The 27,744-nt window shown below is 38.9% G+C and overlaps 1 protein-coding gene across 1 annotated transcript; it reads left to right on the top strand.

The window, feature by feature from the left end:
* The first annotated feature begins 4,429 nt into the window (after positions 1–4,429).
* On the top strand, positions 4,430–27,681 carry col9a3 (collagen, type IX, alpha 3). Its single transcript, XM_084720698.1, has 32 exons — positions 4,430–4,733; positions 5,700–5,768; positions 7,210–7,245; positions 8,296–8,367; positions 8,555–8,608; positions 11,268–11,303; positions 11,751–11,774; positions 11,969–12,022; positions 13,784–13,837; positions 14,037–14,078; positions 14,173–14,229; positions 14,359–14,412; positions 14,571–14,624; positions 14,828–14,881; positions 14,985–15,038; positions 15,167–15,220; positions 15,301–15,354; positions 16,033–16,086; positions 16,195–16,248; positions 16,514–16,558; positions 17,300–17,353; positions 17,500–17,553; positions 18,721–18,774; positions 18,862–18,933; positions 20,947–20,982; positions 21,251–21,295; positions 23,226–23,258; positions 23,895–24,041; positions 24,163–24,217; positions 24,307–24,489; positions 25,714–25,791; positions 26,496–27,681. The coding sequence occupies exons 1-32, from the start codon at positions 4,668–4,670 to the stop codon at positions 26,678–26,680; spliced, it is 2,037 nt and encodes a 678-aa protein (XP_084576824.1). The 5' UTR covers positions 4,430–4,667; the 3' UTR covers positions 26,681–27,681.
* The last annotated feature ends 63 nt before the right edge of the window (positions 27,682–27,744 follow it).

The following is a 27,744-nucleotide window of genomic DNA, read 5'->3' as shown; positions in this document are numbered from 1 at the left end:
CTGGAGACTTGAAGGACTGCTGTGCCCTGTAAGGCGAGGGTCACATGACCGCCAGAGACAGCCAAAAGTGTCAGTGGGGATGCCACAGTCAGGGAATATTCACAGTGCTTAATAGGATTTTGGCAACACCGGTGTTACCGATTACACTGGACAGTTTCCAAGAAAACATATGAGAGATGCTTTGACCCTTAACACTGGATCTTCCGTTTACTTTAAACAAAATGAATGCTTAGACGGTTGGTTCATTTTTAAGTTTCGAGGTCCCAGCGCTATCAAATGTGACCCAAACTGACCCCAAGAATTATTGTTAACCGTTAAGCAATGCTGGGTCTCTGTATAATTGCCCTCGCAGCAGATTTTGGTCTGTTAAATCTCATATCAGGCTTTTGACATTTTTCTATTTGAAATCTGACTCCTGCTACAGCTGTGCAGTAGACATGTTGAGTAATAGTTGTAGTGTGTGTTGCCCGACTAAATGTTGATAACATGCTTAGTATTTTGCAAATTGGCTTTTTTATGTGATGAATGTGGGCACTGCTATGCCAAAAGGAATTAAATGGGTTTTATTTTTTAAAAGCTAAATACCAGTAATACCGACTGCTGCAGCTAGCCTTGGTGACAGTAGGCTAATTTTCACTAGACTTGCTAGCTTGTCTATTCGTAGTGAAGAGTTCCAGTTAGTGAAGAAGCATAAGTCAACTGTCCCTGTGCTTTTATTGCCAACCAAATTTATAATGAGATACTGAAAACCACATTTAAAATCCCAAATGTGTGGGTCTGTTGCCCAGTGAAGTACTTGAACCAGCTCTGATCAAAATGTCTGACTGGAGAAAGATAATGAATAGTGCACAGCTCTCTGCTATTGTTGTAAAGCTACATCAAATGTAGTTTTAAATTTGTATTGAAATGTATCAATTGTGATTTTTTTTTTTTTTTCAACGTAAATTGCAAAACAGTCTGTGGCCTTAGTGTTGTAGCAGCTCGTACAGCTAATCGCACTTATCCGTCAGAAAACGTGCTAGCATTTTTAGCTTACTCGCAGTATCCCAGCTCCAGTTAACCTGTCAATCATGTGACCTTTGCCTTGCAGGTCATAGTTTGCTGTCAAAAGCTTCCCCAAAACCAACAGTGCATTAGTCCATCTCTCAGTACTTTCAGACTTCCCTGCTCTGTCTGTGGCTCTCAGCTCCAAGCCCCTCGGTTCTTATTGAAGACTTGAATCAGAATCATTTTACAGCAGGTAACTAGTTTTTGGCAAATATAATCAGTGTTTTTGTTAGTCTATTTTCAGCTTGTGTTTACTGTAATGAAGGAACATTTCAGCCAGTACTACAGTGTGGCTCATTTCTGTTTTAACAGTTTTTGGACAACAATGGAAGAATATGATCCAGAGGAATAAGCTACTATATGTCAGGCTTTGGATATACAGGCAATACTTGCAAGTGGGAAGAATGAATTTTTGGGTTTGGGTTTTTCATGGGATTTGCTGACAAAAAGAAAAATATAGAATATTACCAGACTTTTCTTTCTGGGTAGTAATGACTGTCATCTACTGATATTTAATATCTCAATAGGATAAATACAGTAAAGCACTATTATTAATGTATATCGATGAACTGATGGTTTCATTTTTTTAACACCTTAATACTTTCACAATTTAACATTTTTTTGCACTGAAGAAAAATTAATTGGAAGAGCTTTTTTTTTTTTCTTCTTTTTGGGCTGTTTTTGTGTGAGTTCTCTACTGGTTTGTGTTTCTGCTGGACCCTGCTGTTCAAATGGATTTAAGACTGAATGTCACTTAAGTTATATTTCAATAGTGTTGCACAGTCTGTATGTTGTCATGCAGATGTGGGAAGTAGACTTTTGAGCAACTGAAAGCCTTGCCAAAAAATGTGATAAGACTGGTTGATTGTACAGTATGTATGTCGTCTTGGCGGAACTGATAAAGCTGTGGCTTCGATTTACGTTAATTTGACATGGGTGTAGAAACTTACAAGCCAGGGTGATTATATTGATGCATCTTTTTATATTTGCACTTAATTTTCACTATTAATTGTTAAAATTATGGTATTTACATAATGAAATGGTAATAACTTTACAAAAGTGCTGAATTTATATATGACTTTTTTTCCCAACTAAATATCTGGCTGTTGACAAAGCAGAATAAAGTTATACTATTTTTTGATGCTTTTATGAAATTAATCTGTGTTTAGCCAAAGTCTGAGTCCTGTCATGGTTTATTAAATGGCTTATCTCAGGATAACACTGTGGTAGATGTCAGCTTTCGCTCCTATTCCTGAGACTCTTCTTTGATTTTCCCAGTGCAGCAGCATATAGTCATAAATATGTCTTTTTCTCCAGCAAACTGAACCTCAGTGAAGTGACATGACTCACAACAGAAGGTAGAAAAAAAATAAGATGTTAGAGATATTGATGCAACATTTGTTCAGGCCTCAGGAGCAGTGTGCAGTCAAGGGTGTGAGTGAGGATAGCGGGGGAAAAAAAAAAAAGATAAATATACTGTTGGAGTTTGAGCTTGCTGTTTGTTATTGCATTGTCCATGCCAGCCTCTATCCATAGATCTACCCATCCCCTGTTTGGAACATTATAAATAAAGCTTTTAACAGTTTTTGTTGGCTTATTTTAAGTTTTGATTAAGAGTAGTGCTCAGATTGCTTATCCTCCAAAAGGTGTGGATTTATGCTTTTTGAGTCTTTTCTGGGATTTTTAAAAAAAATATTCCTGCAGTGCTGGAGACGGCCGCTGCCAGAGGCATCATGTTTTTGTATTTCTGTTTTCAGTCCAAAAAAAAAGTCTCTTGACAGCATGCTTCACACTGGAAATTGATCACTGGAGTCATACATGTCAATTTAGTGGTAACTTCCATTTTCACCAAAAAATACACTCAAATACCTTATAGTAGCTGTCCAAGATGTGAAGTCAAGAAGTGTAAGATTTTGGGGGATTTATTGGCAGAATATGGCAGAAATTGAATATTATATTCATAACTATGTTTTCATCAATGTATAATCACCTGAAATTAAGAATTGTTAGAATGAGCCACTTATATCAACAGATGGCCACCATGTTTTCACAGTAGCTCAGAGTGGACAAACCAGTCACTGGCTCTAGTTACAGACTTTCATGGTTTGAGTTACAGGGCCACTGCTAGTGTTTCCAAAACTTTTTTTTTTAAAAAAGCAGACAGCAGACCTCATCGGTAAATCTTGGGAAGAGTTAGTTTTTGCACAACTGAACATTCCAGATTACTTTTTACTGCAATTTCTTCATCCTCTTATACTATTTTGACACAATTAAAAATATACACATTTTAAATACTTTTTAATATAAAGCATTTAGGCTAAGTTAACAGGCCATCTTATTGATTTTATTGACTCTCATCAGGAAATCAATATTGGAAATTTCAGCCTACTTCCTAAATGGGACAAGGCGGAATTAACAGGCTTGTTTTTCCTTCTCATTGGTAAAAGAATATGCACATTTTAAATGTTTCGTGAAATGTATGCTGCAAATTCAAAACTTAAAATTGCAGAATTTCTTCCATTGTCTTTTATTCATTTGGCGACCTGCTTAAATCTACTGTGTCCCACCTGTGGGTCCCGACCCACTCTCTGGAATGGCCGGGCTGCATGACTGGAAGAGGAGGGTGACGTCAGGTGTTTGCAGTCTGCAGCCTTATTGCTAGATGCCACTAAATTGCATGCACTGGCCCTTTAAATTCCTTCATTGCATTGCTTCAGTTTTGACCATCCCTTTTGAATGTGTCTCTTAAGAGTCCCCAAACTTTGGTGGAGTCTGATACCCTCCTAATTGCTGTGGTACCATTTAAAGGGACAATTCACCCCCAAATCAAAAATACATATTGTCCTCTTAACTGTAATGCTGTTTATCCATCCAGATAGTTTTGGTGAGAGTTGCAGAGTTTTAGAGGTATTGCCCTTTCTCAGCTATAATGGAACTAGATGGCACTCAGCAGCAGTGCCTCTTTCTGGAAATCATGGCCTTGGTGTGAGCAGTTTCGTGTAGGAACTATGTCCTTTCTACCAAAAACAACACCTGGCAACCACTGCACAGAAAGAGGTGTGCATCTACTCATGGAAGAAAGGATAAATTTCTTCAACCAAGGCTTCAACTGGCACCAAAGATATTTAGATGGATAAATCGCACTACAGGTAGAGGAATAGTATATCTTTGATTTGTGGGTGAACTGTCCCTTTAAGTGACTGCAGGCCTGGTTCTACACAGTACCACTAACAGTTATTTGTACCTTGCAGACATGGAGGGGGATTGATGTTTTAGTCGAGCCTCTTATTGGTCAAGGCACGAACCCCCTGCACATTTTTAACATTTTTAGCTCAGCCCACTTTCTTGGTGTCCGAAATGTTTCTCCTCTGCATGCTGCCTCCCTCACTCCTCCTCAGCCCCCTCACCCCTGTGCGCTGTGCAGCCAGATTGAGTTCAGCCCCTTCGGCTGGAGGCTCGGGTTTATCTGGGACCAAAGAGAAAGCCATTCAGGAGCTGCTGTGCGCCGTGAGCTGAAGGAAGGCTCCGTGCGGACGCTGGGGGGGACTGACACAGGACCGGGAACCGGGGATTTGACCTTTTCCGCATAAAGTCGGGTTTGTGAGGGCGAGCGGGGAACCATGGCGGTGTTCTCTGCTCTGTGGGTGCTCTTACTGTGCCAGCTTTTGACATCATCCTCAGCCCAGGTAAGAGTTACTCAGAGCCGCAGCTCTGCTTTCATTCAGCCGCCTGTAACATGTCTTTATGGTGATGTTTGAGCGTTTAATGTAAATTCTTAACTTATTTCAATAAGTTAATGTCTCCAGCCGGTGCAGCTATTGATGTTAAAGTCTACTCCTGTGTTGATGATGGTTGTGATGATGATGACATGACTTGAGGCCTGACCTGCAGGATCTCCACCATAAAACCTGACGCTTTCTCTGGATATATTTACATTCAAATGTTTTTTTTTTGTTTTTGTTTTTTGTGTTATCCCTCTCGGAGAGTTTGCATGGACTGAATATGGGTGGTGTTTCGCCTCTCTGGCTCTGCAGGCCTACCTTTACTCAACAATGTCTGCCTGATTGGGTGCAGGTGGTTGCGCTTTTCGCACTCCTTGATGAAGTCGGGGTTATGTTTTCCCTGAACCTGTGGAATGCGCGGATTGGAGATCAGTGCCGCAGCGCACAATGCCACCTCTGTCCACTCAGGCTCCCTGACTGAGCTGAACTCAGGAGCTCATTCGAAAAGTCCTCGGTGAAATAAGTTTATTTAGTTTAGACGAACTTTGAACTAAAGCTTTGTTTTTGTTTTCACAGAAATCTAATTTAGCCTTCCTCTTGTGCGCCAAGATTTAATGCGCTTTAACGCATCACGGTTTGGTGGAGCTGCAGTTCAATTCAGTTTATTTCTTGTCTAATTTATGTCAAGTCACATCTTTAGAATTAGGTCGAACTATTTAATTTTATTGATATTGTCAAGAGTCCAATTGGCAAGTTTTCTTATCGTACCATTGATGCCATAATATATATTTGTATTCATTTTATTTTTTTTATTCCATCCTTATCAAATCACATTCTACACATATATATGGCACCTCTGGTCCTGAAGGACCAGTGGATGCAGAGTGTTACTTGGAGAAATGTCTGACTGTGATTCATATTATGTTGCAGAGGCCGGGCCCCAGAGGAGCTCCAGGGCCACCAGGACCCCCAGGGCCGCCAGGACGGGATGGCACAGATGTGAGTTGATCAGACTCCACTCTTGACAAGACGGGTTTTTTTATACTTAAAACTGATGTGCCTTCTAACTTTTGTCCACTTTAGATTTAAGAAAAATATATTAGCACCTCATTTGAATGTTTTTTTCTTAATTGTAATAAGTAATAGTAATTTATTTATTTTCCTCACCATTTAAGTCTCAAATTTGAGATCAACATCACCAAAAATTAGAATAATTTTATTTCTTTTACTAATAGTACTGGTAGTTTGTTCGGTGGACGGCTCAGTGGCTTCACGTCTTGTTCATGCTGTATTTCAAAATCAAAGTCCCATTCAGTAACCTTGGGTAGAAAGTATTTCTTTGTGCATAAATCTGGCTGAAATGTCCCTACATGTTCATTTTTATCACACTGACTCCTCCCAAAGCCCCTCCTACATGTATGAAATCATAATCATGGATGTCAGGTAGGCAGGGTTTGATCGTCTGCCTACTAAATGGAGTTCTGTAATGAAAAACTGTCTGATTAATTATCCTTTCAAATTCAATCTTTCAAAGCTTAGATTGTATTCATACTGTGAATGGCTTGTACGTCCCCTCCAGTTAACTCGTATAGTATAATATGAGTCAATCTAATAAGTATGAATTTCCATCATCATCATGTATCTTGTCAATAAATGTGGACAAGGCCAGAACAATTTATTGAAATTTAAGCCCCCAGACTCATTACAGTTTTACTAGTTTGTGGAATATGATGTTATTATGAAAATGTGATGTGATGAGACTATATTTGCACAATTTAGAAGAGGAAATTGGATTAAAGGGAAGCCAAGTAAAAAAGAAAACACTGGTAACATGGTGACATACTTCCAAAACCCTTTTAAAATTTTACTTCCTTTATACTTCTGGCTTTGATTTTTTTTTTTTTTTTTTTTTTTTTTGGTTGTATATTCATGTCAGGAAATGTCAGAGTATTTTTTAGTTGGGATTATTTTTGGAACTCCAAAACGTAAAAAAAAAAAAAAAAAAAAGCAAGTGAAGTGTAGGATACAGAGGGCCCATTCATACATTCCCCAACCCTGTGAGACCATCTAGAGTTTCACCTCACACCTCCTCCCTGCACCTTCAGCCCCCCCTGTACAAACCAAACTGAAGCTTTCATCATGTGACCAGTCGGCATCTGCACAGTTTAGGAGTTTTTGTTCTTCCCCAGTCACTGCAGAGGCTTAACATCATGTCGTATATACTGAGGCAGACCAAAGATTCACCACTTCTGTCGCTTTAATATTCACGTTGTTGGTATTCACAGTAAAATAAAGAAGAATTTGAATCAAGGAGTCTGACAACACTCTAGTCACTGGGAGTATTTGGGCCAGTGTGTCAGTGTGCAACCAGTTAACACAAATTAATAACATGCATGTTTTTATCTGGGTGTATTACTTATTTTTTCTTTTTCATTAACAGGGTAAACCTGGACCTGCTGGGCTGTCAGGGAAAGCAGTAAGTATTTCAATAAGTCAAGGCAGTTTTATTTAGGGAATGGCATCTAGTTTGTTAAAAAAACAGTGACATTGCTTCTTTTTAACCCTTCTGTTGACTCAGAAGAAGAACTGCATCACCCCTCCCACAAAATGTTAAAAGAGTAGGACCCTAAGAATAAACTACTGTAAGAGACAACCATCATAGCAGAATGATAACTTATTTCTTCTCAAAACATTATTAGTTATGTAATTGATGTTGTATGAAAAAAAGATTTTAATTATTTTAGGGAAATCCTTTGTTAATTTGCATTTTGTTTAAAATGAAAATATATGAGGGTCATCAGGAGATCTGTGTGTGCTGCACCCGTGTCTGACAGACCAGGCCCCCAGTATATTGTTATTTTTAAAATGTTCTATTTAAAACAGAAACATAAAACATTAATATGAAGTCATTGGGGACACATTGAGCAGTAAAGTCATGAAAAATTGGAATGATGGAATAAAGCATCTGTGAGATATGACAAAAAGTCTACCTCTGGTGTCTGCAGGTACCCCAGTCTGTGGAATTAATCGTGTGCCTCAATTTAAAGCCCTGAAATCTTAATTGAACTTCTTATGTGCACCACTAATGTACACATTAATAAAACCCTGATACAGAGACAGAACAGTTGTCCTGTTCACGTTGCAAAGTACATCTTAAGAAACCAGGGTGCCAGTGAAAGTTATCTCTTTGATTGTCACTATTAAACCTAGGACAAGGGAAAAAATAAAAAACCTTCCTCCACTCTCCAAAAAAAAAAGCCAGACTACTCTACCTTCAGCCAAAAGTAAAATAACAACACCCTCCCCCTTTTCTGACCCCTTTCCCCCTCTAATAAAAGTTCCTTACATATCCCCAAATCTCAAAATTGTCTCAGAGGACTTTGAATAAGGGAAAAGGGGTGTTTGTTTTGTTTCTTTGTTTTGTGTGGTTGTGTTTTGGCAACATTTCATGCTGTTTAGACAAAAGAAGTTGAAATTAATTGCTCAGTTGGCGAGATAATTGATTTCTTATGCACTGGCTGTGTAGGGTCCCAAAGGGAAGGCAGGAATACCAGGGGCACCAGGAAAACCAGGTCTGCCAGGACTTCCAGGAGTGGATGTAAGTGTCCAATTAACACATGCAAACAGTTCATATCAACAAGAAATGTCAAGATTGTCAGGGTTCGATGCCTCAGCAGAGTATAGTTTCTGCTATGAAACTGAAAAGACTGATTATTAACAGTGTTTAAATAAACAGCAGAGCACGAGGCAGTGATGTCCAACTGAATGATGTACCTTCTCTTCAGGGTTTGACGGGTCCTGATGGTCCTGCTGGGAAGGATGGACCCCCAGGGGAAGTAGTAAGTGTGTCTTGGTCTTTTGATCTTTCTGGGACGCTGAGGAGGACACGCTTAAAGATGCACCCAATTGAATTTTATGACCTTCTCCGCTCCAGACTGCCCCCATTAATCACCCAGTTGAAGTCAGTATGCAAAAACACTGCATGTTGATTTGCTGATGTTGTGTGAGGATCTTTAAGAGGGTCTAACCGGGACAAGGCCGTGTGTTTCCTCTGTCACCCTGGATTTGTCAAGCCGGCTCAGCCTCTTGGTGGGAATATTTTTAATGAGGGATCAGAATCGGATTTATTGCCGCTGCTTCTCTAATCCGGCTCGGAATGCACACTGTTTCCCACCAATCTGTGAGACTGTAGGCCGGGGATGATGATCTGTTGGCCTGATGCTGAGGGAAAACAGGTATCATCCTCTGAGAGATACAAGAAAATCACAGCACATGTGGCACCTGCACTGCTACACCCTATGATTAAACAGGAAGACTTTATTTCCCACATTTTTAACCTTTTTCATACAAGATATGAAAAAAATTAAGATTATAAGGCTGCAAATTCACCGTCAAGACAGATAACACCCCTCCCTCACCCCCACCCCTGGCAAATCAACTAATTAACCAACCTAATGAGGACGCGTGCATCAACCAGTGTTCTTAATTACGCAGATTACTACACTGTCATGGCTGTTTCATGGTGCTAAAGAGTTGTGCAAAGACAAACAGGATCAAACTGTTAGTGTATGACAGATATTAGCTCACTTAACCAGCTAGGATCAACTAACGGCAATGCTCAAAGATTTCTCTCTAATTTTAAGCCCATCTGTGTAGTATTATATTGAAATGTGATTATCAGCTTCCTCACATCTGCTTTAGGATTTGTGTGCCAGTATACCCAGTTGTCTAGTTTGCAGACTGAGGAATGCTGTGAACATGGCTGCCTGTTTATTTGGAGTCTCTTGCCTCCTCAGACAACACAAATACAGCTGCGAGGGAGGTAAACAAAGAGTTAAGAGAGGAGGGAGGAGGACAAATGATCATGAGATGTTTGTCAGGAAAGAATGGGCACAACAGGAAACCGCAATTTGATCATTTAATCGTGGGACAAGTTGTAGAAGTAATTTATTAACTGACAAAAATAATAGTGGAAACATTTAAACAAACTGAAGTTGTGAATGAAAGATTAAGACATACATAGAAGAAGTATGTAAAAAAAAAAAAAGTATTGTATCATCCACAGCTAATAATACCAAGTGTATGAATTGTTGTAATATTTTACAGATAACCAAAGTACATATGTAATCAGACATTTTGAGAAAAAAGGAGACTTTTGTTTTAATTGATCACAATGATTGCTAAAGATCCAGACATCTTCTCCTCCCACCTCCTATTTTATTTAATAACTTGTTTACTTGATTACAAGATTTGTAATCTTCCACTTCATCATGGCCTTCATTAAGTTCAAATTACTATATATTTACTTTTTTTTAATACTGTGGTTGGTTGGTACCTTTTTAATCATGAGTGGGAGAGACTGAGAGGAAACAATGACAACACCTGTCTTTTTAGCTCTTCTGAAAGAAAGAGATTTGAATGTCATTGATACAAGTCTGCTTCCGACATTGATGCCTTACAGTTAGACAAGTTTGAACTTATTTTAAGGTGTGTATAGAATGTAAAATTAAGTCACCTACAGCAGCAACCCTCAAGAAAAGGTCTAGACTACACTCTAGAGCAAGTCTTGACCAAACTGTTTATATTATTATTTACAGAGAACCGACAGTTCCCACCATGAGCAAGCACTCAGCAACAGTAGTGAGGAAAAACTCCCTTTTAATTGGCAGGAATCTTTCTTAACTGGTTGGGCTGAGGTGGCTCCATGTCCCCTAGTGTTTCTAGCTGGAATGCGACTTGCAATTGAACTGACCCCTCTTAAGTCCCGCCCCTTTTCGCTCTGCGCACCAGTGACAGTTGAGCAACTTTGGGACCCCTCGGTCAACTTCCTTCTTCCCTGTTTCTGTGCTTGGCTCATTTATGTTGAATAGAAAACCAAATAAGTTCATGCTAGCAAATCTGTGTAACCAGCTAGCTATTCTACATCAATCTTTACCAAATTAGCTACATAGTTTGTGTTTTGTTAACCTTAATTTTGCGAGTTAACTAGTGTTTTGCTAACATTAGCTAATTTAAGTTGTGACCCTGTCATTTTTACAGGAAAAGGTGAAAGTTAACCCAAGTTTGCTCAACTGTTTTTGGAGCACAAAAAAAAAAAAGGAGTGGGACTTAGGAAGGGCCAGCTGTGTCAAAAACCTTATAGCTACCACCTTTACTGTTGAATGGCAGCCCCCATTAATTGGCATAAACCGTGTGACACAAACCAGGTTCAAATCTGAACCTGTTGTCATAGTTTGAACTGTTGGCAGTAAACAATGTGTGCTCTGTGTACTCTCTGCAAAATGAAAAGGACAGAGCTGCCCATTATTGTGCATTTATTAAACTCCAAAGTTCAGTCAACTATGAGAAGAAGAAAAATCAAAAGTCCTACTGTATTGTGTCCACACATGGAAAACCGTTATGTTCAAAGGTCTCATATGTAGGTCTCAATATTTCTTTTGCGCTGTTTACGATGATGTCCCAGCGGTTGATTGTGGTATTTTATCTTTCTCCTTAAAGGGTGACCCTGGACCTTCTGGGCCACCTGGATCTCCTGTAAGTACCCCCACACCTGAGAAACACCACACACGTACATAGCAGTCATTTGTCCATTGTTACATTGACCATACATTAGCCTAAGAGATCTTATCCCTACACCAACTCCTGCTCAGACCACATCAGATAACTTAAAACTGTACAGAATCAAGTTCTGCTTCTGTAAAGTCAGGGCTTCAACTCAGCTCTAATCAAACTTAGGTAGCCCACAGTTAACACTGTTTAGGGCAGCAGTGTCACATATCATAACAGGAATACTCAGATTATTGTTTGCTCTGATCTAACTGGACTGCAAAGTGCATACTCACCTCTGTTCAACACCTTGGGACAAACTTTCAAAGCTGATTTAATGCAGTGATTCATCACATGGTGGATATTGATGTTGTGAGTAAATCTAATTATGCCCTCTGTGTTTGTGACTTAATTTTCTTCCTGTGTCTTCCGTAGGGCAGAGGGAGACCAGGAGCTGCAGTGAGTACACAAATTTGTCTTTTTATATCATTCTCATGAGCAGATTGTGATGTATTTGTTTAATTTATATATATTGTGTTGCATCTTGGGAGAGTATGCTTGTGCATGTTACACAGAGTTGAGGTCCTGATTGTGTGCTACATCTACAAATGTACCTTGATGTCTTGCACACACCCTGTGTCTTTTGTTTCCAGGGACTACCTGGAACCAACGGGTTGCCAGGCGGAGTCGGACCCCAGGGTCCAGCTGTGAGTATCTGTCTGATCTCCCTGATTACACTTCCGGACATCCTCAAGGAGCTGTTGCATCCTCTGATCCACAATGAGATAATCAAATCATTCTTGTTATTTATTCTATCTGTGATTCAATACCCTGTTAGTCAGAGAAAACAGTCATCAAAACTTATCATCCAGTTAGTTTATTAGGTGAACAGAGAATGGCAGCAAAATAGAAGTAAAGCTGATCCAGACTGAGATTCAGCAGGTTTTTATTACTCACAGCTCTGCTGAAATCAACCAGTGCAACATTGCCCTAAATTCCTATATGATGTAGGAGGAGCAGGAGGATAAGAATAACCACTGGAGAGGAAGAACACTTCAGTATGTGGACTGGCCTAGTGTTTCTACTGGGTCACACTTTATTTGGATTATCTATTTTTCATACTCAGCTTACGTGTAACTAAAAGCCTGCTCTGTTACAGAAGACCCTGAAGTATTGTAAGCAGCAGAGTGAAGATATTTGATTGTGTGGGTTAGAATTCATCTTACAGTGAAAATTTGGCATTTTTGAGGTTGATGTCCAGTCAGTGTCAGTGCTACATGTACCAGGATGCATTGCTTGTGAGCCTTTGACACCCATGTTGCTGTGTATCACCACCCTAGACTATAGCTACTACTTTGTTGGCCAAAAATAGTGTTAGGTTACAAAACAGTATGGTTGTATGGGTATTTGAATGCACAGGTGCTCTGCAGTTCTTCCTGCATCCAGTGACATCACTATGGCTGAATGCTACAGATTATTTGAACTACAGATTTTGCAGCATGAGAGCTCACCTATCTCATCAATATAGCACACATGGAGGGATTTATCGCTTCAGCTGACTACATTTACCATCAACACTGACTGGACACCCACATGAAAAGAGCTGAATTTTCCTTTAAGGTTACTGTTAGAAAATACAGTTTGTGTCAATATAGATTGCTGTCATGATAATGTCAGGGTTACCATATAGTCCACAGAGATGCAGAAAGGGTGCAAATGAATTGTAATTTCAGTCATTAAAAGCATAGTAAGTACATTTTTCCTGAAAAACAATAAACTCATACAACAGTAAGTCCTTTCAATCATTAATCATCCCCCCTCTAAGACAAAAAGTTCAGTTGTAAGAAAATTGTAGAATTTTATTTATTACTTCTCACTCACTGAGGAACTCCAAATCTGTAAATATAATTTGATTCAAAGGTTTAAAATGTCTCCTACTTCACTGAAAAGTCCTTTTTCAGTTTGTATGTGTGTTGGAGGTTTCCAGTATCACATATCACACGTGCAACTTGTAAGATGCATGTTGATGATGCAGTGAAGCCACTGGCTTCCTAAATAGACAAACAAACTAAATCCTCCTGGTGTGTGTGCATGTTAAACTCAGATTTAATGTGAGCACAGAGAAACTTTCGCTCTCCAACAGATTCATTTGAAAACAGCTGTCAAGTGTCAAACTCGGCACAGTGAAGATCAAATATCCAGGTGAAATGACAATAAGAAAATCACATTTTTTGAGTGGAGTGGAGCTTTAAAGCTGTAGAGGGCAATGCAAAACCTTCCGCCTCTCTCTCCGCTGCCTCGTACAATTCCGCTAAGCCCCTCCCACCAAATGACACCAAACATGCATGTGCATTTTGCTGAGATGTTGCAGATCAGCTCTATGTTTTATACAATCAGGAAAACAGTCACGTATTTTAAATAGACCCCAAAGAGGCATCTAATTTTGATGCTTTTTATCTGTTCTTCAGGGTGCTGAGGGTCTTCCAGGACTTCCCGGACCTCCTGGCCCCGATGGACCACCAGTAAGTACAGTTCTCAGTATATTCTTGGTAACTGGTCCTGCTGGCACAATTCAGTCATAATACAGTATTTTTCCACTGCCACCCAGTGGATCAGATGCAACTTGCCACCTGTGAGGAAAGAAATGCATTGAACCAGGAGCGTATTAACATTAATAAAACATATCATAATGTGCTGTGTTGTCATTTCTCCTCCTGTCAGGGTCTTCCTGGTACTCTTCATGATCTTAGCGGTGAACTTCTGGTAAGGTTTCAGTCATGCACCTGTGAGAGCAGCAGAGTAATGACAGCTCACAGTGAGCGTAGAGTCTTGAGCTTTTTGTCTCTGTCGTCCGCAGTGTCCTGCAATCTGCCCCCCTGGTCCCGCCGGTGCTCCTGGGATGCCAGGATTCAAGGTAAATATAGTTTCTAGCACAGGTCTTTTTTTTTTTTTACTGCTCAAGGTGTCTGTGGAAGTGGACACAACTTATTTCACCCTTAACTTTCATGTCCCTATTCATTTCTGTGTATTTTTGCTCTTGTAGGGTCACACGGGACACAAAGGAGACAAGGGAGAGGCTGGAAAAAATGGAGAGAAGGTGAGTTTATAATGTGATATACATATTTTAGCCGCAGGGTATATGAGAATAGAATTTAACTACTCTGTGTAAAATATTGGTTTTATTGAGTACAGCTACTAGTCTCTCTATGGTTTGGTGTTTTTGTTGCTGTCCTAAGTGTCCTGTTCTGTCTCTAGGGTGACGCCGGTCCACCTGGCCCACCAGGTATTCCTGGTACTGTGGGTCTGCAGGTGAGTTACATGAAGATTGTCCAGAACTTCAGTTATTTTTCCTGTTTTTCTGTTGCTTTTCTATTTATCGACATATATTTTTTTTGTCTGTTACTTGTATCTTTCGTACAGCATATCCAGGCAATGTTTTGAGGAATTATTAAATATCCTGAGTGTTTTTTGATGTTTTGAAGTGCCTTCTGATGTTCTCTGCTCTGTTTCAGGGCCCACGTGGTCTCAGAGGTTTGCAAGGCCCAATGGGATCTGTAGGAGACAGAGTAAGTGTCTTTTAGAACATGATCACTCTCACCTTCTTATCGCTCACGATGCAAACATTTAAATTTGTGTACTTAACAGTTTGCCTCCTCTGTTTGTCTCTAGGGCCTGCCAGGTTTCAGAGGCAAACCTGGCATCGCCGGCATCATTGGAAAGACAGTGAGTCTCTCCTTGTTTGTAACACACTTACCTTGAAAAACAGCGTTTGATATAGTAGTTTTCACAGTCAGAGTAGACGGCTGGTCCCATCAATGAATAGCTGTGTGTGTTTCATCTGATGTCTCCAGGGTGATGCTGGAGAAAAAGGACCACAGGGATTCAAAGGACCCAAAGGAGAGATTGTAAGTAAATGACTTTGAATTGTGTCTATTAGTTTTATATATAAGATGTATAAATGAGATTCTAATGTGTCTTTCAACAGGGTAAAATTGGTCCTAAAGGAGGTCCTGGGGGAGCAGGACCCAAAGGAGAGCCTGTAAGTGCATATCTGAAAAATCTGACATTTTTAATATATTGTACATCACCTCAAAAATTCAAGATGCAAAAACTTTGTCATTGTGCAAACACAACAAAATGGCAGTTGTGTCACCCTGAAATCCTGTGATGTTAAAGATTCAGACTCATACGTTTACAAAGACAGAATTGACAGGAATGAAATATGATATAAGTTATTAAGTATAAAAGACAATTAACAACAAAACACAAATATAAGTAACAAAGGTGAAAAAGGATTGAGCAGCAAATACAGTAGGGCTGCAACTAACAATCATTTTCTTGATTAATTGATCAGTTCTTGGTTCATAAACATCAGAAAATTGTAAAAAAAAAAAATGTTGATCACTATTTTGTAAAGGAACTAAAATGATGTCCTAGTATGTCTTTTTTGTCCACAACTCAAAGACATTCAGTTTATTGTCTTAAAAATCCAGTCAGTATTCACCATTGAGAAGCTGAAATCAGAGAATCTGAACATTTTCCCTTAAAAAACTACTCAAAATGATTAATTCATAAAAAAGTTGGTACTTAATAGTGTGCAGCTAACTGATTAATTGACTAAGCACTGCAATCATAAAACATATCAGTGTCACAGATGAGGAGTAGTGCTGGTATCTTCTCTCAGAACCATGAGGATCATATGTGATGTCTTTTACAGGGTATTCCTGGCAGAGATGGAAAAGATGGTACACCAGGATTAGATGGCGAGAAGGTAAGTTGGTCCTTTTCTTTCTGCAAGTTCTGGATTTAAATTATTAGATGAAGTTAATAGTCGATGGTGTGACTGAAGCTGATGTCACAGTGTTGTCTGTGTCGATAGGGTGATGCCGGACGCCATGGGGTAGTCGGAGAGAAAGGACCAAACGGCCTTCCTGTGAGTATTTTAAAGTAGACTCGAGTATGTTGTGTCTAATTGATAATGAATGATGTTAGTTAAATACATAATTGCCTTGATTGTCCAGTCTAATAAGCAGTTTGACTGTAACACCGACTCTCTGCACCATTCATTTCGTCAAAGTCAAAAGGAAAACTTTGTGAAAAGTCTTACACATGTTCTTTGCCTAAAAACTGGTCAGAGGATCACATGGGGTGCTTGTGAAAAACTCAGTGAAGTCATTGTTCTATATTTTCTGTTTCAGGGTCTGCAAGGAAAGGCTGGTGCAAAGGGATCTAAAGGAGAAGTTGTGAGTATTACAACAAAATAAATCTCAAATCTCAAAGTTAAGATTAGGGGCAGAATCCCAAGACTTGGGAGCTGATTTTTAGATGAAATGTGCAAAACCTGTGTTGAAAATATCGACAGAGGTTCAATAGTTGGTAAGCATGCTTTAATTTAGAGTAGTGCATAGATGGCACTTCTCTCCTATTTGATTGTAAAAGATATTCTAAGATACCTCACTCCTCAAAAATGTTCAAAAGATTGAGGATTTCTGTCTTACCAATTCCTACAAAGTCCAAGGACACCATGTTTTTGGGACAGTTGTTCTAACTGCACTTTTTGGAGTGGATGAGCCAGGTAGAGTGAAGGATAGGTATGAAGTCTAGACCATCTCTCTCTATCCACACTGCTGGTCAGAAAACCACTGTCGCACCTCTGGAAATCTGAGATGTCCTTAATGTTTGATATGTGGCTGAAGGAATTAGGAAATGTGTCAAACAGACGGATGCTTGCAGAAAATCTGGCAATCTGTCGTCAGTCTGATTGGAAAATTAAACTGAATGGCTAATGGTGTCATCATCTTGTAAGTTATGTGATAAATTATTTGCAACTAATTCTTCTTAGGGTCACTGCGAATGTTTTTTCCCCTCTTTTGTTGTCTATTCTGCTGTATTTCTATAACACCTCTCAAAATCAGAAAACAAATGAAAAGCTAAGACCAGGACAATGGAGGTAAACTTTTATCTTTTCTCTTCTCATCTACCAGGGTGATCCAGGGAAGTCCGGGGAGACTGGACCCTCTGGAGAGCCAGGTATTCCTGTATGTATCTGATGGGCTTTTTTTTCGGGGGGGTATTCAGGGTCACAGCCTTTCTGACATGTCACTTAACCCCACATGGAACAATGTAGCATCTGGACTCTAAACTTTCCTGACTTGTCGACACCGTCTCTCGTCTCCTCCCACAGGGTGACATTGGCATCCCAGGAGAGAGGGGGATCGCAGGACCCAGAGGAGTGGCAGTAAGTTCATGCTTTACACCCTGAGCCAGGTCTATTCAGTTATGTTTTAGAAAGGCCAGATATGAAAAAAATAAAAAGCTGTACGGTTAAGAATTTACATATATAAAACAATACACCTTTTTATTTTTTGCACTTTATTTGTTTTCATATTTGGAAAAGAAACATTATGCACAAAAATACATGAAAAAACAACACACCTTTGTAACCTAAACAAAATGTTGCATTTAACATCTTTTTTCACTCAGTTTGAATAAATTTCCTTTGTCTAAACAGCCTGAGTTATAACTTAACCAGTGAATTGGCTAATTAGTCTCTCTCTCATTTTAAGAAATTATGCATTTATGATTTTTTTCCCATATTTATAAAGGATCAAAGTGCCGCAATTAGGGCTGGAATTAACTCACAAACTGCTAATTGAGAATGGGCCTGATTTATACTATAAACTAAGACAATGTGTACATGTATCTGCTGTCAGATTTCTAAACTTTGTGCAGCTATAAAAGCTAAAAAAAAAAAAAAAAAAAACTTTACAGGCCAAATGATCAGACTGTCTGCTGCACAGATGGTCATCCAACCAATCTACAGAACTCAGACTCATTTAGTTCCCAAAACTTGAAAGTATACTCTCCTACTAAGAAGTGTGGATGTTTGAATGCATAATGACAAAAAAAATAAAATACTGAAGTGTACCCATCTCAAAGGACCACAATGCATTGCAGCATACAGCAGCATTTGCTCACACTGAGATAAAATTGGACTAGCAGGATAATAAACTACTGCCCTTTGAAGTTAATGATATTCTGCTACAGAAGTACTCCGAGTGTTGTCGCTGATACAGTGGCTTGTTAAGGTGGAGTTTGTTAGTAATAAAGGGCCAGTGATGAGAGCAGGTTTTCATAAAAGAGGAATTCATAAACAGAGAACTCTTTGTTTTTCACATCAGGCCCTGCGGCAATGAAGAAAGGATAAAACAGCATCAGAATTAACAGACTTCACTTGCCCACTGCACTGCATAATGAATCACACCTTACACAACTCTCATGCCAATTTGTTTTTAGTTCTTCTTCTCTGAAATGTTAGCAAGAAAGAACATCATTAATATCCTGTTTGTTTTGCCGCTGCGTGCCTTTCCCAGTAGGATCACATGACAATGTCTGTTTCCCGCAGGGAGGCATCGGACCAGCAGGCAACCCCGGGCCTCAGGGAGTCAAAGGCTTCCAGGTCAGCTGCATGACATCACTAGCCACTATCAGTTTTTCGAATTATCAGTTGGCTCACTGGTGTGTTTGTGTGTGTTGTGTACTGCAGGGGGTAAAAGGAGCCTTGGGGGATCCAGGCCTTCCAGGTCCAACAGGAATCCGTGGAGAATTTGGTGAAAGGGTGAGTTTGACGTGTGTGACAATATTAAATGTGTCCCCGAGCTCAACATCATCCTGTGTGAACCCTGATACAATATAAGGCTGCAATTTTCTCATGATATTAAAAATATATTCTTGACTCTTTCTATTGGGGTTTTCAGAAATAAAAAAAACATGCAGCAATAGGAAAAGGTATTTCTGGAGCAGATATAAAGAAAATAAACAAAATAAGTTATAAATAAATAAACAAAAAATCAGACATGGTGACTTACCATACACAAATGAGGAAAAAAGGAGCATTGCAAATTAGTATGAATATATTGCAAATTCAGTTCAAATACAGACAACATGAAAATGTATTAAGACAAGATTAATTAGAAATATAAAAATGACATAATGGATGTAGAAAAAACTTATGACAAGTAACATTAATAAATGGTAAATTCATACTTACAAATGAAATAATTGTTTACAATAATGCTACAACTGACATTGTTTCAGATGTTTTAGGTTCGCAACAATAAAATAGTTTACTAATGTAATCAGAATATACAGTGAGATTTTGATGTAGTTCCCTCTTAGATTGATTGATTTGATTGGCTAAAGACAAGACAAAATATATTTTTTGTTTGTTTGATGTTACACAAATTCATAAAATATCTTAATAAATAAATTATGTTTAGTGAGTATTGATAAATTAAGTACACTTTATAATAACCATTTATTAACAACGTGTTACCAGAAAGGATAAATGGGGAGTGGGAAAAATAAATTAAATGGATGTCAAATAGGTCAGTTGTACTTTTCTGACTCGCATTAAACCAGACTAGTTTGTGGGAACTACTTACTGATTCTCTTGAGCATTGTTGATTAATCTAACAAATATTTTTTCGATTAATCGATTAATACTTTGGTCGATGAAACGTTAAATAGCCCATTGTAATGTTTTTGGCCAATCAGATTACCAAAACCCAGTTTACTCTTATAGTAAATGAAGAAAACAAGAAATAATCTAGATTTGTAGATGCTTGAACCAGAGAATTTTGGCAATTTTTCCTAAGTTTTACCTTTTTTATCCTTAATTTAATCAGGAGTAACAGACTAGTCAAGAATAAAAGTCTCCTCTTCATGAGTGTCCAGGCAAAGATAGACAGCACAGACATGGGTGCAGACATAAGACAAACAATAGAACAATATAAAATGAAAACAAAGAACAAACTATGAGATATTAAAACATTCAAAACATCTGCAGCCAGATGTACCTGCTTCCAAGTCATTTATAATCACTTTAAACACATCCAATGAGACCAGCAACTGAAGATTTATGTTACTTTGCAAGTGATTTCAAGCTGTGGGAGCAGCGTACTTTTTCACCGTTTTCCCAGTTCAGTACAGACTTTGGTACTGTTAAATAAATGTCACTGCTCACTGGTGGACAGTATCCACTGTGTATAGTCCAGCGCAGACATGAAGGTGGCAGCAACACGTCTCTTGTTGGCCTCAAAGGAAAAGCAGGACTTGTTTCTAAAGTAAAAAACAAATAGGCTTAATAGGCTTAAATTAACTGAAAATTTAAATTCTATTATCAAATTAGGTGCTGATGAGTGACTAAGCACAGTATATAAACAACAAAAATAGGTAAAAGTTAAACTAAAAACTCCAAAAAGGGCCACTCCTTCAAATTCAACCCTAAAACTTTATGAAATGTCTTTCTGCACACCATCATATTTCTATACAAACACACACAGAGCAGCATGGGAGGGTCCTGTACTGTATGTCAATAAGCAGGTCATCCCTTCACCTCAGCCTTAGTGGTATAAACTCAGACTGCAGCCAGGAGAGATCTCTAACACAAAAAGGCCTCCTGTTCAGAATCTGAGGACAGAACAAAGCCGGTCTTTATACCGCTCCGGGTTCCCCTCAACCAGCCCACCTCACTTCCCCTCATCCCCCCTTTCCCTGTGCCACAGCCGGCCGTCCACAAAATGTCTCTGCATGGTGCTCATTTATTCTCTCTCCCTTTTCAACCCTATAGGGTCCAGTTGGAGCTTCTGGAGCTAAAGGAGACATGGTAAATATCTCTAAGTCAAGCTTAAAAATGACCTCGACTGAATGCCCTGTGATAGTCTTTATCCAACTGTTTGTCTGTAATAGATAGTTTGTAACAGAGAAGGGAATATATTTATGGTTTTCTTATGGCTAAACTGTTTTATTAGCCCAAGAGCTTTTCTGAGTCAGGTGCCATCAAATGAAGAGAAACCATATAAAACATAACAAAAAACCAGAACAGGACTTGTGGGATTTAATCAAATAATTGAAGTTTGGTTTCATCTTTCCAGGGTGTGGCAGGAAGTGATGGTTTACCAGGAGAGAACGGAGAGCCTGTGAGTATTTTCTTCATTTTCCCTGTTCAGTCAGAATCCAAACACTTGCAGTATTATCGACTCTAGAGACTCATTACTTTGTTAGCAGTAATTAGTTACACAATTGATTCAGAACTCTGCTGCCTGTCCGCTGACTAGGAGGAGAGCATATTACACCTATTTTAAAGTCTTAACATTGGATTCCTGACAGACTTTGTATAGATTTTAAAATGGATTTCTTTATGTTGCACCAGCCTATTTAGCCACTCAGGTCCTCTGGCACGAGTTAGCCACCAATATATATTTTTTTATCTTTAAACATCTCAAAACACTGCAAATAATGTGCATTTTTGCAAAGGTTTTTTTTTTCCTCATCTAAACCCCATTATGTCAGATGTGTTTTTCATGTGTTAATAGAGCAAAAGTTGTCCTGTAAAGATTCCCAGTTTTGAAAATTGACATATTTTAAAGATGTAATCAAAAATGTAATCAAGCAATCCCTGACTATGTAACTATGGATAGCTCAGTTGGTAGAGCGTGCAGCCCATGTACAGAGGCTGTAAGTCCTCTGCAGTGACCGTGGGTTTGACTCCTGCTTTGCTGCGTGCTATTCCTCCACTCTCTCTCCCCATTTTCTGTCACATCTTCAGCTGTCCTATCAATTAAAGGCATAAAAAGCCCTAAAAAAATACAAAATAAAATTATCAAAATTTCAATATTGTCCTCTGCAATTTTCAAATCAGAGGAGGTGCAATATTTGCTAAGGCTGAATGTGTGTTAAAATACCATTTCAAATGAAATGCTGTCATGCTGTCCTGGCCTACACATCATATTCAACAGACTCAAGAAAACATCTTTGTTTGGTGCAGATCCCTGAAAAAATTACCACATAATAATTTTGAAATCTTTTTTAATGAAAATGATATAAAAGTGTCATTCCCTCTAACATTGCAATATCAGTGTAGATAATCATAATTACTACTACTAAACCCATCAACCTAATACCTCCTGTGCACATTTACGACTGTATGCTGAAGGAACTCTTGTGGTTGCAGTGATTTACAATTTTTGAAAAACCTACTTCACTGACTGCTCTGTTTCATACTATTGACTGTTGACTCCTCACTCCTCTTAACCGGTTGGTACGGGCCATAAGTGATCAACACTGCTCGGGTTTGTAATCTTGTATCAAAAGACAACGTACATGCCAGTCCTGTTAGTCTTAGCAGAATCTTTAGTTGACATTTTCAGGATATTGTAACCTGCATACTGTCTCCCCTTTCATCCACACCTCTCATGCGTACATGCTGGACCAAGTCCCTAGGAAGAATGCTGTGCTTTGAGGCTAATTTGTTTGTCTGTAAAGCAGTGGATAAACTTTTTGAACGCCACAACCCCTGTGAAATGACTCGTCCCACCGTCAGAATTAGATCCATTCAGTCCGCTAACATTTGGAAAGTCTAGAAGAGCTGCATGATTACATAATTTTATCCCTATTCAGTTTAGCAGAGGGCTAAACCGGATGTTAGATACTCAGCTGAAGAAAGTCTCTACTGCTTCTGCTCTATGGGTCACACAACACTGAAGCACATGCGGAAGATCATACGCAAAAGTTGTCTTCATGCACCACTGACCAGCTGTCATGGTAATGAACGGAGGCCCTACATTCTGTTCCCCACCCACATGCCCCCAGACACACCTGCCAGAGATCTGCACTCTATACTGAGTGCACTCTTCTTATTTATTGTGTTATGTTGTCAATCTTATTTTTTATGTTTTGTAACCTATTTGATTACATCACTTATCATTTCTTGGAATTGCTCAAACCTGTATGAAAGGTGCTGTACAGGTAAAGTTTGAGCAATTCACTGATTGTGTGCTGTGTAACATTCTGTAATGTCAAGTCTTAGTTTTCCCTCATGTTTAACTAAACATATTTCCTTATTTTCAGGGTCCATTCGGCCCAGTTGGACAAAAAGGACAGGTGAGCTACATCGTTTTCATCTAGATTTTGTTACTTGTGTGTCCTCATACCTCTCTACATGAATCCATTTTCTACAGACAGTTAGATGTCCATTTATTAGCACAGACCATAGTTAGATCAGATGCTGTGTGTGGGTGTAATTAGCAGCCCAAGTTTGTTCCAAACTCCCTCACTAAACATTAAAAACTGGTGCGTGGCTCTGAGCTGTTGCCCACTTGTCAGACTCCCTGCACATGATTCTGCTTCACATTCCAGGTTTAATAGGATTAATTAGAGATAGGTATTGCTGCTTTCGCTTTATTGGCCTGTTCGCTGCTATCGCCACAAGGGAGAGATGAGCCACATTAAGCTGCAGCACAATTTATGTAATTAGAGACACAGTACTGATGAGTCTCGCTCTTGCAGTCTCATTTACTGTTTGCTGTGCTTGTTGGAGTAATTATCAAGCAACAAGACGCCATATGAATACACCCCCGCATTGTCTCAACAGACCCAGTTTGCTCCTTGGTTGGTGTTTAGTCAACGATCAAATCAGAGGCTTATGGATCTTTTTAGCTCCTGTTTGGAAGAAATTGATTTTCTTCATTGTTGCAGAATATAATGAGAGATTTAACGGATGATTCTTGTTGATTATAGCCAGGAAAGCGGGGTGAACTAGGGCCAAAGGGTGTGACAGGCCCACAAGGAGAGCTTGGGGCAAGAGGGCCCCCAGGAAAACAAGGACAAATGGGCTTCCAGGGGGAGCAGGGTCGGCCTGGAATTGCAGGAAAGTCAGGAGTACCTGTGAGTGTTCCATTTTTTTAATCTGTAAAACTGTAAAAATGTTGATTGATGGAAGAATATTAAATGCTGATGCTGTCTAATGAGCTGCCTGAATGAGCTTACATCTGAAAATGTCTTTCAGGGTAAACTGGCAAGTGAGCAGCACATCAGAGAGCTGTGTGGAGCCATGATCGATGGTAAGAAATTTGAATAATCTTTATCTGCAATTCACTCCAGTGTTAATTAAATTGCGAACTGACCTTCTGCTGTTTTCTATCGCGCACAGATCAGATTGCACAGCTGGCCGCTAACCTCCGAAGACCCCTCGCTCCTGGAATGGTGGGTCGCCCTGGCCCTGCTGGGTCTCCAGGAAAGACAGGAGTTGCTGGCTCTATTGGGCATCCAGGTGCTCGTGGACCACCAGGGTACAGAGGCCTGCCAGGAGAGCTCGGAGACCCAGGTCCCAGAGGTATGAAAAATTCAGTCAGTACTGACACAGATCATAGGTGGAAGAAGTACTCATATCCTCTAAAAGTAGCAATACTACAGTGTAGAAATACTGTTACAAGTAAAAGTCTTGCAAAATCCTGCTTAAGTAAAAGTACATGAGCATTATCACCAACATGTGCTTAAAGTATCAAAAGTCCTGCATTCAAAATCTTCAAAATCTACAAAAGTACTGGCATCAAACTTTACTTAAGTAAAAGTATTCATTATATAGAATAGCCCTTTTTAAAATAATACACTGTAGGATAATTATTGATACATTAATGTCGTCATCACATTTGTATTGCAGCAGACAACAATGGAGCTCATTGTAACCCCTTTACATACTGCTGTGTGGGTGGTGAATTTCTCCCAGTCAAGATTTATCTTAACCCATTATAATACATCACCATTTATTTGTTGATATATGTTTTGCATTCATTATCTGAATCTGCAAAGTAACTAGTAACTGAAGTTCTAAAATAAATGTAGTTGAGTAAAAAGTAGTCTCCCTGGAATGTAAAATGGAATTACTTACTTTTTAATTACTTTTATACTGTACAGTACTTAAGTAAATGTACTTAGTTACTTTCCACCACTGCTTTTGATCTACTTATAGGAACGCAAAAAGCACCTGATAGCACCTCTTGAGATCTAATTAGCAAAGTCAGTGGTGGAAAAAGGAAGCAAATCCTCTGAGTAAAATACTCAAAAAGTAAAACTTTTGTATTCAAAATCCTACATAAGTGAAAGTACAGACTTATCAGCAAAATGTACTTATAGCATCAAAAGTAAAAGTAGCTGTTTTGCAGATTCAAATTGCCCCTGTGACTGATATATTATTATATATTACATTATTAGATTTGGGCTTTTGGGCCTTAAACAGTTATTAAAATGAAACCTCTCTGCTAACAAGGGACGACAACTACACACATCTTTTTGTAAGGAGTCACTTTCTAACAAGGTTGAGAACCAATGGTTTAATCTGTGCATTGTATTTTGTGAGCTTATCGTGTTTATTTTTAATGTAACAGCTTAATCCTTGGAGTAACTAATTAATATTTTTGTCGAATAAATGCAGTGGAATAAAAAGTACCATATCTCCCTCTGGAATGGAATTGAGTTGCATAAAATGGAAATACTCAAGTAAAGTAACGAGTAAAAGTTACTTTCCACCATCAATTAAAATTTTCTGTCTTCACAACAGGTGATGTTGGTGAGCAAGGTGATAAGGGATCCATTGGCAAAGCAATTGATGGGCCACTTGGAGACCAAGGATACCAAGGTACGTGGATCTGTACACTGTAATCAGAGCTTGAGTTGATCCAAGCAAGGTGTTATATGAGGTAGTTAACCATAATCAGTGTTGTATCTACACTCGATGGCGGCCGACACCCCTCTAGTTTGGAGAAGCAAAAGGACTACTGGTGTAGGAAGCAAAGCAATGTCCTGCTGCGGACAGGGTCAGCAGAAAAACACACATTAGCCACCAAAAAAATAAATAAAAATCAATATATTTTCGCCTTTTATCCTTGCTGTCAGACAGCCTTTTTAAATGGGAAACCAAATATCACACTCTTCAAAACAAATAGACTCCATTGGCATAAATAGTAATTTAGCCTCAAAACACAGGAGTTGCTCATCTATTGCTGCCATGATCAGTTAGTTTGTGTTATTGTGTGACTTGGGTGAATTCAAAACTTTTTAAAACACCAAAGTCACACCTTGTTCTGCAAGAGAAAATTACTGTTTTTGTTGTTACTGCAGTCTGTTTGCCATCAGACACACTTATCCAACAGGAAGCAAAGTAAAGCAATGAAAATATTCTAAACACAGTGCACACTTCAACTGACTGACTACTGTAGGTAATACACTAAACACTGATTGAACTGTGATTCATTATTTAACCATACTGTAAATATTTTCTAATCTTAGAAGAACAGCAGTACTTTGTCTTTGGCTCACCCTTTGTACGCGGTCTGTCCACAGGTCTTCCAGGAGTACCTGGAATTGTCAAAGATGGACGTGATGGGTCTCCAGGAGATCCAGGTGAGCCTGGAGAGTCAGGCAGGGTAGGTAGGACTGGGCACCAGGGACCTCCTGGAATCTGTGATACATCAGCCTGCCAGGGAGCAGCAGCCGCTGGAAAATCCTCCAACCCCAAAAACCATTAAAACATGACTTCCTGCAACCCGGTGCCATCCACCCCAGGGAGGAAGGGTGATAAGTGAGGAAAGGAAGGAATGAAAGAAGCGAGTGATCACAAAAATGTCCTCTTTATTTTAATAATGTATCACAAGCTGGGAAGAGTAACATCAACAGGTGTGATATTTGGAGAGGAACATCCAAGGATTGACATGAACACCAGAGCAACTGAGAGTCAAAAACATCAAGAAGACATCCAGAAATAAAGTGGACAGGCACGGAAGAGTCCAAGAGAACAACCTGCATTGCTCCAAATAAAACAGTCTCACAAAACAAGACTTGACTTACAAACAACTGGAAAATGAATGACGATTCCTTTGTGTATAAAAACTTTGTACATGTTGTTTCCATGCCCCCATTACCTTTGTTAACATCCTTCTGGCAGACAACACTCTAAACAACAGTGACTGTCCCTGAAGTGAATGTGCATGTATCATGGCCAATTAATGTAAATCACAGGTGTTACCTCAACATGCGAGCTTTCAGTGTAAAATATGAAAATAGGCGTCAGAGGCAGAAAGTCTCTGTCAAGGAGCTGTATGTACTGTAAAAGGAATAAAAATACAAATACCCAGGTGCCCAGAAATGGTGTAGATTAATGCAAAAATTTTAAAACTTTTTATAGTCTTTTTTTACAGCTTGTTTTTTTTGTTTTGTTTTGTTTTTTTTTAATTACATGTGAAGTTGATTCTCTAGATTTGAGAATCAAAAGCAAAATAAAACTTGTGGATGCACAAATCAGTTATTTTAAAATCAATTTAAGAACCATAGAATCACAGTAATTTTTTTTTCTTTTTTAAAAAATCTTCAATGACCACATCCACTATGTACTACCGGTGCTGTAACTATTAAATATACATGACCTTAAATACTATTTATTATTTGTGGGTGACTGTTGTATGTACAGTAAGATGCTACAGCGACATGTTGTAAGAAAGAACAAATAAAGCCACTTTTCAGTAAAACATTACTCTTCTCTACATATCAAATGAACAGTCTGTACATCAGAGTAACACTATGAAAGTCAAGTAAT

Source organism: Lutjanus erythropterus, chromosome 6, assembly GCF_056507025.1.
Source record: "Lutjanus erythropterus isolate fLutEry1 chromosome 6, fLutEry1.hap2, whole genome shotgun sequence".
In the NCBI taxonomy this organism is placed as follows: Eukaryota; Metazoa; Chordata; class Actinopteri; order Lutjaniformes; family Lutjanidae; genus Lutjanus; species Lutjanus erythropterus.
This window is presented reverse-complemented; position numbering and strand designations above follow the sequence as displayed.